This window comes from Macrobrachium nipponense, chromosome 11, assembly GCF_015104395.2.
Source record: "Macrobrachium nipponense isolate FS-2020 chromosome 11, ASM1510439v2, whole genome shotgun sequence".
Lineage (NCBI taxonomy): Eukaryota > Metazoa > Arthropoda > Malacostraca > Decapoda > Palaemonidae > Macrobrachium > Macrobrachium nipponense.
In genome coordinates this window covers 10,315,095-10,325,512 of record NC_061087.1, presented here as the reverse complement: position 1 = coordinate 10,325,512, position 10,418 = coordinate 10,315,095, and the positions used below count along the sequence as shown (strand labels likewise).

General features: G+C 34.4%; 2 protein-coding genes and 1 long non-coding RNA gene across 5 annotated transcripts in view; 1 reads left to right on the top strand and 2 right to left on the bottom strand.

The window, feature by feature from the left end:
* The window catches only part of LOC135221601 (epidermal retinol dehydrogenase 2-like), a 10,268-nt gene extending 4,938 nt beyond the window's left edge, over nucleotides 1–5,330 (bottom strand). The window contains exons 1-4 of the mRNA XM_064259308.1: nucleotides 5,149–5,330; nucleotides 2,441–2,708; nucleotides 1,276–1,400; nucleotides 567–677 (exon numbers count right to left, since the gene is read on the bottom strand). Coding sequence (XP_064115378.1) covers nucleotides 567–677; nucleotides 1,276–1,400; nucleotides 2,441–2,681 — 477 coding nt within the window. The 5' untranslated portion in view covers nucleotides 2,682–2,708; nucleotides 5,149–5,330. The remainder of the gene's footprint in view (nucleotides 1–566; nucleotides 678–1,275; nucleotides 1,401–2,440; nucleotides 2,709–5,148) is intronic.
* LOC135221946 (uncharacterized) overlaps nucleotides 1–10,418 on the top strand; it is a 407,988-nt gene that overhangs the window by 129,091 nt on the left and 268,479 nt on the right. The gene's annotated exons all lie outside the window — the stretch shown is intronic.
* The window catches only part of LOC135206173 (glutamate receptor ionotropic, kainate glr-3-like), a 42,897-nt gene continuing 41,792 nt past the window's right edge, over nucleotides 9,314–10,418 (bottom strand). Inside the window, exon 10 of the mRNA XM_064237813.1 lies at nucleotides 9,314–10,084. Coding sequence (XP_064093883.1) covers nucleotides 9,874–10,084 — 211 coding nt within the window. The 3' untranslated portion in view covers nucleotides 9,314–9,873. The remainder of the gene's footprint in view (nucleotides 10,085–10,418) is intronic.

Below are 10,418 nucleotides of genomic sequence, written 5' to 3'. Positions count from 1 at the left end.
GTGACGATTTTTATATTTTATATTTTCCCTTATTATTCTTATTTTTATTAATTTCGTAACCTTTATGATAAACATGGATGCAATTTTACCTTGACGTTTAGTATTAGATATCAATATTATTATTATTAATATTATTATTATTATTATTATTATTATTATTATTATTATTATTATTATTATTATTATTATTGTTATTATTATTGCTGTTGTTGTTCTTGTTGTAACAATAATATGTATTATCTTTATTGATAGTATGTGCGGGTAGCGAATCAAATTTCTATTCAAGAGATATTTATTTTTCTTTCTTTTTGTATGTATTTAATTTGTGGGGGCGGGCGGGGTGAGCATTTCACTAATAAGTAAGTGTCATTGCGAAACTTAACCTGTTGGAAAATTCAGGTAGCTTTATTTTGTTTATTAACGTTTTCTGTAGTTTATGCACTTTATTCCTCTGCTTGCTTCTATACTGTGGATTTTGTGACTCGAGTTACTCTTGCAAGTGGCTTTTGACCTGGTTTAAAGATATGTAAATGACGAAAATTCATGAGGTTAAAGATGATAATTACCCAGAAATGGCTGAGGGCGTTGACATCGAATGTGCGGATGATGCTCTCGTCAGGACAGTCCAGCAGTTTCTTCCCTGTCACGATACCGGCGTTGTTCACCAAGATGTCAACCTGGAGGGCGTGGATGAAGTGGGTGGTTTCAGCTGTGAATTGACGCTGTTCATTTTCTAAGCATTCAAGTGTAATTAGTCGAGTTACCATTTACGTTGTTCATTTCATATGTTATGTGGTATCCAGAGACGTGGTTTTCGTCACTTGAATGCCTTCATATATTTAACTTATTAAATTTACGTTGTTCGTTTCAAATACGAGAGTCGTGAATTCCGTCACTGGAATGTTTTCATGTATCTAACTTATTAAAATAGTAGATAAAAAAATGAGGTTCAAAATATCATATATTGCATAAGAAAACCAACAATATTTTCAAAGACTTCAAAGAAGGTAGACATTCTGACTAATTTCTAGATACTCGACCAAGTTATGTAAATTCTTATCGTCATCGTTCCTTTTATTGATGATGCTTTCAGCTGAAATTCTTATGTAACAATCACATTCAGAATGGCGTTCAGAAGAAGCAAAAGCAAAGCATCAGCCGGATATTGAAGAAGACAAAAAAAAATTCTCTAAAACGACTAAAATAAGAACGACTTTCTTCTCTGTATTGAAACATTTACACTTTCGACAAGAAATGTAAATTGAAATCACTGACCTTTCCCACTTCTTCTTTGACTTTCTTCGCTGTAGCATAGATCTCCTTCCGGTTGCAGAGGTCAACAGTGTACCCCCGGCAAAATGCACCTGTGTCTGCGACCTGGCGAACTGTCTCCGCGTTTCCTTGAATAAAACGGTTCAATGTGATCAAATCGCTTTCCTTAGAGAAGCATTATTGGGCTGCCTGTCGCAACAGGCCAGTTCTATTTGCATTGTTATGGGCCTTTGTAACCTGAATCGGTTTGAGGATAGTCTAGCCGGCAGGATTTCATGTGAATGGTTCAGATGTCATCTCCCTCCTGAGTGATTGATTGATTTGCAAAATACAATGTCCATCTCGAAAGGTTTTTCATTTTGAATATATCTTCCTATTGTGAACGAACGCTCTATGCCAAAGCAGGTGACAAACTTGCTACGTTTTAATATACCCCCTTTAATAAAACAAAATTCTTAATTGGGATTGTGATAAAGAAAAAAATACATTTGGTCTACGAATATAACTTTCAGTTCAATATGCAAAGTTAATGTTTCATAAAAATTTTTGCATGCCCCAGGATAACCGTCGTTTAGCTTTCCGAGACCCAGAAAAAAAAAAATCACTTACTCGGGGAGTAAGCCTAGAAACTATTTTGTTGTTGTTATTGTTCTTGTTGGAGGGTTAGGGAAAGTATATGAAAGATCCCCAAAAAAGTCTGAAAAAGGTGTTTCGCGTTGAATTAAAGATACAGGAATTCTAGGATAGGATATTTATTATATATTTCTTAGAACTGAAATGTAAAAAATAAATAATGTGCATGTTAAACAGTGCAGAAAAATTATTTCTAATAATATATAGCGTATTTATTTTAATTTTCGTTAGTCAAACAACGCGATATGAGACAGTAGATTTTGGTACGTTTTAATTTACCTGAAAAGTTAGGAATATAATGTTTACAAATTATGCGTGAAGGGAAAATCTTGCACGCGTCTCGAGTAAGCCGGAGTTCGGATCACGCCATGTTAATTGAGATAATGATAAAAAGGTTTCCGAAGTGACATCCAATGCAGCAGAATGTATTCAAAGTGTAAATTCATTTTTTTTTAATCATGATTAATGTCAATTATTTTTCTATAATATTATAACTTCAGCCAACGTGAATGGCTCGATACTCCTCAATCCTTACCTTCTGCGTTGACATCCCAAGTGACGACCTTCGCTCCCCTGCCAGCGAACTTGAGACACATCAGGCGTCCTATTCCAGATCCTCCTCCCGTTACGAGGACGATTTGTCCCGTGATGTCCTTCCTGAAGTAGTCGCGTGGCAGGAGTGTTCTCGCAATGGACTCTATAATGCAGTAGACTGAGAATACCATTGTGTATAATACTTGCAGTATGAGGAGACCAATACTCGCTGCATCCGCCATCTTGGAAAATTTCCGTTGCCTGAGGTTCTGCAAGGTTAAATGGAAACACCCATCAAGATGTGTTGTCTCGTGATATATTGACAAGAAATGATTTATACATAATCGGTTACAACAAATATTGAATATAAATATGCAAATTAAAAGTTGGAATTATGGATCATGTGTGCGTTCCAGCTGGATAAATGTAAACGTGTACATGTATGAGTATGTATGCATAATATATATATATATATATATATATATATATATATATATATATATATATATATATATATCTACATATATACACATACATATATATGTATATATACGTATACATGCTATTTATATATTATGAATTTATGTATGTGTCTGTGTCAGTTTTAATTAAGTAAACGTCAAAGATGAATAAGAGCTGCAAGTCAATCCTGTTCTCCCCCGAGCATTACTTTATTTTTCCAATAGTCTTCTCTGAAGTACAGATAAGACTGATCAGCGAAGTGCATCTTATCACGCCAAGTATATCTTGAAGTCAAGTGATGAGGACCGTTCCAAGAACTTCAAGATGAGAATTATCGGAGCCCATCACCTTAAAAAATAATAATAATAATAAAAAACTGTCGAAGACTCTTCTCTTTTATTATTTTAAGATGGAAACATCCTGTGGGGAAAAAACTGTTGTCGACTATTCTCTTTGTCATTTTAAGATGATAACCATAACAATAAGCCTTTTATTGCTTACTCTGTAGTCTTATGGATGAGAACCATGACAGAATCTCATGAGGACTCGTCTTTTATGCTGTTTGCAGAGGGTTAAGGATGTCGGATGATAAGTATTTGGCTTTGGCACCATTCAGACACCAAGAATATTCGTGGATGCTAGGCATCGATGCCCTTATAATAGATAATATATAGAATCAATCAGTTGATCATCCTATCAAATACCACCTTCAGTAGGTAAGACCGGGAAAGATTGATAGTGGCTACATTATCTGTATCTCGGTCATAAGGAACAAAATTATGTAATGAATAATAGTTTTGAATAAGGAGGAAAAAACTTAACTTTTCTCTCCCGGAGAACATTAAATAGGTTTAAATTGGGGTAAAGCACAAGTTTGTAGTGCACCTGAAAGTAAAAAATGCAATTCTGAAAGCAGAAGTGACTGTGATTTTGGACGTTTTATAGATGTAAAAGCAGATTATTGCTTAGCATACATTCACCACTGCTGTTTTAAGTGTTGTAGTGGAAGTTAGGGTTGAAAGGGAAGGGAAAGTGATAAACGAAAAAGACAGTTGCCAGCGGAATCCTCATCCCATCGACATATGATTATATAATTATCATTACTATTATGATTATTATAAGAGAAAAAAACTTCGTGAACTTGAGGTCGGGGGAATTATATCTAGAGATAAAGTGGAAACTAGCAGCATACGCGTATAATTGATTGAGGCCTTCACAATACGAAGGGTCTATCGCAATTTTTCTATAAATCAAAATAACGCCAGAAATCGCGTTTGAAAATTCGCAATTTTCTAACAGCGTTATGTCTATTTTTTTAAGATATTTTCGTTCTTGTACTTGCATTGTCAAGCAAAATCTAGCTACTTTATGGCACTGAATGTTTCGAGGAAAAAAAGGACATTACGAGCATGAATGTTGTTTGGCTGTTTTACTTTTCCAAAAATATGTTTGTGAACATACGAAGGCACATTCTTGGAAACACAAGGCAAAAAAAGATTTTGTTACTAAATAGGCCGAGTAAGGTTATATATTTGTCCTCCTCAGATTCACAGCAACAAGATTTTGTTCTAACGAAGATTAAGTAAAAAATAAGTAACTTCAAAATTTGTACGAAACATCTAACGAAACAGATGATCCTCCGTCAGCTTTGCTCATATGATTTATCAGTTATTATGAACGAACCCAAAGAAATTAAGGATTCTGTGTACGATATACCTTGGTACATTTTGTGTTATTGGTACATTTTTATAGAATAACTTCAGTGAACCTTATATACGCTTTTGCTATTTCATGTATTTCGCCGGCATATGGCATTCAACATCGATAGAACGTTCCGCTGTTGCTGTGGCAACTTCCCGGGTCACGTGACTCATCTATGAACACTTCACGAGTGGTCGTTTCACTCGTTTGGTCTGGGTGCAACGTAGTAGTCGATGATGATTTCAAGATTTCTTTTAGTTCTCCTCTAACATCGTTTTAGGAAATCGTACTGGTTTAGATGTATTGAGGGGAAAGGATGAGACATTCTTGTCCCACGCTATTGTCGTTCATTGTTGAAAGGACCCTTGCTAAAATATACGTCTCGTGGGATCATATTCCATCTTTTTTTATAGAACGAGTTCCTTTGCCTGTGCTTCAGAAAGAAATTACTGGTCACATCAACTCATAAACAACTCAAGATTCGTGTCTCTTTGCGGAAGGGAATAAAACGTGTAAAATATGCACATTATCCACGTTAAAACTAACCTTAGATACGCGAGGAGGAGGCACTGGTTGCGGGTGTGGTACTGCTGGCTGGTATATCCACACTAACCACAACTTCCAACTCAAAGCCTGAGTGAGGGACTGAGGGGCGCAAGTCAGGGTGGCACTGCAGCTCCGCTCGTCTTCTCTCTTCTGCCGTCGGCAGTTCACGCACCAGTCGACTGGCTGGTGCCCGGTTTTATGCTCACTGCCATTGCAAGTCACGTGCGCAACTAGTACCTTATTTATTTTTTTCATGAATCCAAAGACAGTTGTGACGGATTACCAGATACCCTACTTACTCCAGGGATAAAAATAAGTAAAAAAAAAAAGGGGGGGGGGGAGGGGGGGGGGGTGGGGGGTTGGTGGGTGGCGGGTTGGGGGAAGTAACAGAAAACAACAAGCATAAAAGCATGACTCGGCCAAGAAGAAAGCAATGACTCGCCATTAAAAAATAGTAATATTAAAGGAAAATATATAAGCTGTGGCATAATTGTAAATCTTCTTAAAGGTGAGTTTACTTTACATATTTATTTTTTCATTGATAATAATGGCAACAATGAAGAATGAAGTAGTATACGAGGATAACTAAATGCAAGTGACAACGGTATCCTAGAAAGGGAAGTTCGCAGGATGTACCCATTGAACTACTGCAAATGCCAATTGCGTCTTGTAGCTGACCTATTCATGTGTAAGGATACGAGTTTGGAGTGACTCTCCTCCCGAGAGAGACAGAAAGGACTTTCTGCGGTTTCATTTAATTTGAATTCATCGTTTGTCAGAAATTTTCTTAGAGAAATCATCCAGGTTCTTTTATGTAGATGAGAGTTCTTAGTAATGAAGAAGGGGAAATTTAAAATATGTACCTGCTCCTGGAAGTGACTGCGTAGGGTTGCCACGACTCATGATAACTCAAGTTGATCAGCCGTCCTTCCAGTGTTCGATTGCCGATGGTTTCACTCCATCCACCGCTAGACTCTGGAATTCTATCCTAGATTCTATTTTCCCTGAATCCGCAATCTTTGTTCTCCAAAAGAGAGTTTTATAGCTTCCTTCCGGGCATAACCCCATCTTTTTATTTTCCTTCTTGCTTTTAACATTTCCACTGATGCAACTTTTAGGAAAAACAGCAGACTGAAAGAAAAGCCAGTTTATATTCTCTTGCACTTAGCTAATTGCCTACCAGCATTTTCATCATAAACCGGAAAATTTCATGCATTTTCCCCACTCTTCAGTTAGTTAGCTGGAAAAAAAAAAGCTTTCCGGCTAAAACATGGTTCACTTTCATCTTCGTTTTTCATCACAAAGTCTAAAGGTCGAAAGATATACCTGTGGTGGGAGGTTCGTTATTCATCTGCTATTTCTGAGAGGTGATGAAAACTCGCTCTTGCGACCTTTGTATCAGATAAGTGATGACATTACGTTACTGATAAGAAATGATTAAAGTGGAAGTGCATACTGTAAGTGGAGACTTTTACATGATTTAAATGTTTCTTTAGCTAATTGGACATTACGTTTTGAGGGTTATTGGTGATATAATATACGTGTGTGTGTGTGTGTGTTTGTATATATATATATATATATATATATATATATATATATATATATATATATATATATATATATATATATATATATATATATATATATATTTATATATTTACTTTTATGTAAAGTTAATGTTTTTTACCTTTATTAGAGAAAATATACAATATTATACCATTTTAACAGTATTACATGCAGAATTTTATCAAAGGTATTAAAACGACTCTTTAATAGTTATAAGTGATACTATAACTCGTTCTGTAAATTGGAGTTTGGTCGTAGTATTTCAAGTACTCATGAACTCCTGTTTACTTTTCACCTTTTTTTTTCACACGTACAAACGTACAACATCTTTGGTCTCTATATGAAGGTATTTATACATTTCATCTTTCTCTGCTCCTTTCTCAAGGAATTAGTTATATCCTCTTGATTTTACGCTTCCATTTCATTTAATCGTACGAATGACGTTCATGTCGTGACTTCTAATTCCTTATATATATAATCTGACTTCATAACTATTGCAGTCTTAGTGAGAAATGAAGGTTAAGAGTTATAGAAGGAAGCAGCAAATGTTCAAGTGGTAAAGGACAGTAGACTAAGTCCTGAGAGACTCAGAGTCAATGAGTTTTCAAGGAGACTTACTTGTGGATATTTTATAATAAGGCGTTGAATTATATTGGTAAGAGTCAAGGTTACTGGCTTGTGCAGGAGATGTATAATTTAATGTCAGGCAGATGATTTTAATCAAAACTAGTTATATAGAAGATGCGTCTTTAATTAGGAGTGATTTTGCATTTTGTTCAGAATCAGAGAGATGAACTGTTTTTTACATAGTTCTTTGAATTGGACTGAAAAGACTGAAGATCTTATAGTCAGTGACATAAAGTTAAGAAATCTTACACAATGCTTAACATTTTGAAAGCACAACTATTGATGCTCAAAATATTGTGCCAAAAACTTTTATTGTCTAGTACTCCCCTAAAAAGGGAAATCGTTCTGAAGAGCAGAAAACTGCTGATCATAGCTTCGATTCATTTGCCTGCGTGCTAAATTGCTTGGTTGAGAAAGTGTATTTAATAATCGATGACACAAATGAAGCGTAGGACATTTGTGGACTTAGGTAAAGATAAAGTTTGTAAAATCAGATTCATGTTACGATGGAATTATGTGAAATATTTGGCTGTAAACAGGAAAGTTATACGGAATATAAACCATTCTTGAGCAGATATTTGGTAGAATTTGTAGCATTGTCGTCTTAGAAATACTAATAAGGTTTTTGGGAAAATATTAATTTGTTAGGCGCATCTTCAGTTTTAAAAGAAAAAGAATAGCTCGAGTGAAGATGCAGAGGTAAAGTAAGGCTGAAGCAACGACTTGAAAAATGTATTTTGTTTGGTTGATTGATTAACATGTTTATGAAATGATTCAAAGAAAATTTAGGATAAAAAGGGGACTTATGAATGCAAGTGAATGACGCATGGAAAGGGTGAGACTCAATGGATTGGCTATTAGTCAGTGATAAATGAACAGGATGATTATAGATAGTGGGGGTTACCAAACCTAGTGAAAATGTTCGGAAAAATTAATAGTAGTAGGTGGTAAGGTACGGGGAAGATTGCAAAATCCTGCGTCAGTGCATTTTTGGGGAATCATGATATTGTAAATACTGGAATTGAAACACTATCTGATTGGTATAGGGATTAAGGAATGAATGTTAAAGTATGCGTCATAAATTATACTAAAAAAAGAAGGCAGTAGGAACATTCTCAGTCTTCACGAGTCAAAGGGGTTCTATGTTTGCACACTGAGAATCAAAGCACTAATTTTGCGAGCAATAAAATAAACGAGTTTGTCCTATGAAATTCGTTGCGAGATATTGAGGAACATAAACGACTAAAATGATAAGTAGAGTAAATAAGAAAATAAAGTGTAAGTAGAGTAAATAAGAAAATAAAGTGTACGTAGCTTACATGAGATTCTTTTGCGATCTTCCGGTTGTTTAATGAGCAAAAACTAGGTTGCTGCGAAGGTGCATGATTAAAACAATCCCATGTGAACAAACTTTATTCTAGAACACATGCACGCATTGTGAAATATATATGCATATATATATATATATATATATATATATATATATATATATATATATATAAATGTATATGAATCTCTCATTATAATCTAAATGTTGTGTGATGTTAAAATTGCCCATAACAACACTATTTATATGACAAAACCATATATTTCGAATTACCAGTAATAATAATATAATAATAATAATAATATATATATATATATATTTGAGTTTTCAATGTTACATTCATACACAATACTGAATTGTGGATGAATTCCATTGTGCAAAAAACTTTCACCGCATCAGACTACTACAACTTATATTACACTGAATCTTATCAATACATCAGTCAAATTCTCAACCTAACATATTTGTGCTCTTTCCCTCGTCCCAGAATCTTCCCAACATTACAAGTTTTATATACATACATTATATGTGTATATATATAAATGTATATATATATATATATATATATATATATATATATATAAGTATATATATATATAAATATATATATATATATATAAAAATCTATTTATATATACACTGTCATTTACGTGTTTGAGTATTTGTGTACCTTTTTGCGTAACTGTGCACATACATATATTTCTAGAGATCAAACCTCATAGTATTGTTAAAGGTCCCTCTTTTGGTGAAAGGTCTTAGTATCTATCAACTGAAGAAGCGGATAAAGCTTATTGTAACGAAGATAGCAATGTTAGAAAATAATCTGTAATGACATTCGCTTAATGTGACTACGTCGATTTATTGTAGAGTCTATTAAGAGCTATGAATAAAAAAAAATTTGCCTCTATGAGTGTGATAATTTTTCAGATCATACTTTTATCATATACACTCTTACGTATCTACTAATTATCTCTTCTTAGTTCCATCTTCACATCTGAATAACATCAGAATATTTTTAGTTTTACAAATACTTTTTATTTCACCAGTATAATTTTAAGAAGCAAAACGAATGATGTAAATATTTAAAAAAATCTCACGAGTTGTGGTTTTATGTACTGCTTTTGTCGTATCCAAGATCAACAGATTTGTTACTTGTTAGAATCTCTGTTCGAAAAATCCAAGAAACCAAACTGCAGCTTTTATTTTCATGACCCTGACGATTTTATCTTGTGCACGATGATTTCCGAAGCTAGTATGACCAGAGAGGTCACCATACCCATGCAAAGGAGTAGCAGGGGCACTGATATTGCTGGAAGTTCGATGGCTGAAGTCTCCAGGGTATTACAGTCGGCCAGTGTAGGAGTAAAATCACGCTCCCATTTGTCTATTAAACCAGACGAAAGCATCCTCAGTAACCTAAAGTAGATAAAAACCGTAATTTAATACCAATAATTATTTTGCGCAAGCGCTTGTACACGCGCTTACATAAAACACATCTATGTACGTGCTCTCTCTCTCTCTCTCTCTCTCTTCTCTCTCGTCTCTCTCTCTCTCTCTCTCTCTCTCTCTCCTCTCTCTCTCTCTCTCTCTATATATATATATATATATATATATATATATATATATATATATATATATATATATATATATATCAGTTAGTAATTTTCGTTTTTATTCTCTCGATGTCTTAATTATTAATCATCTGCCACTGCCAGTAGTCGAGAGAGCTAGAATTCATTATTGAAATGAT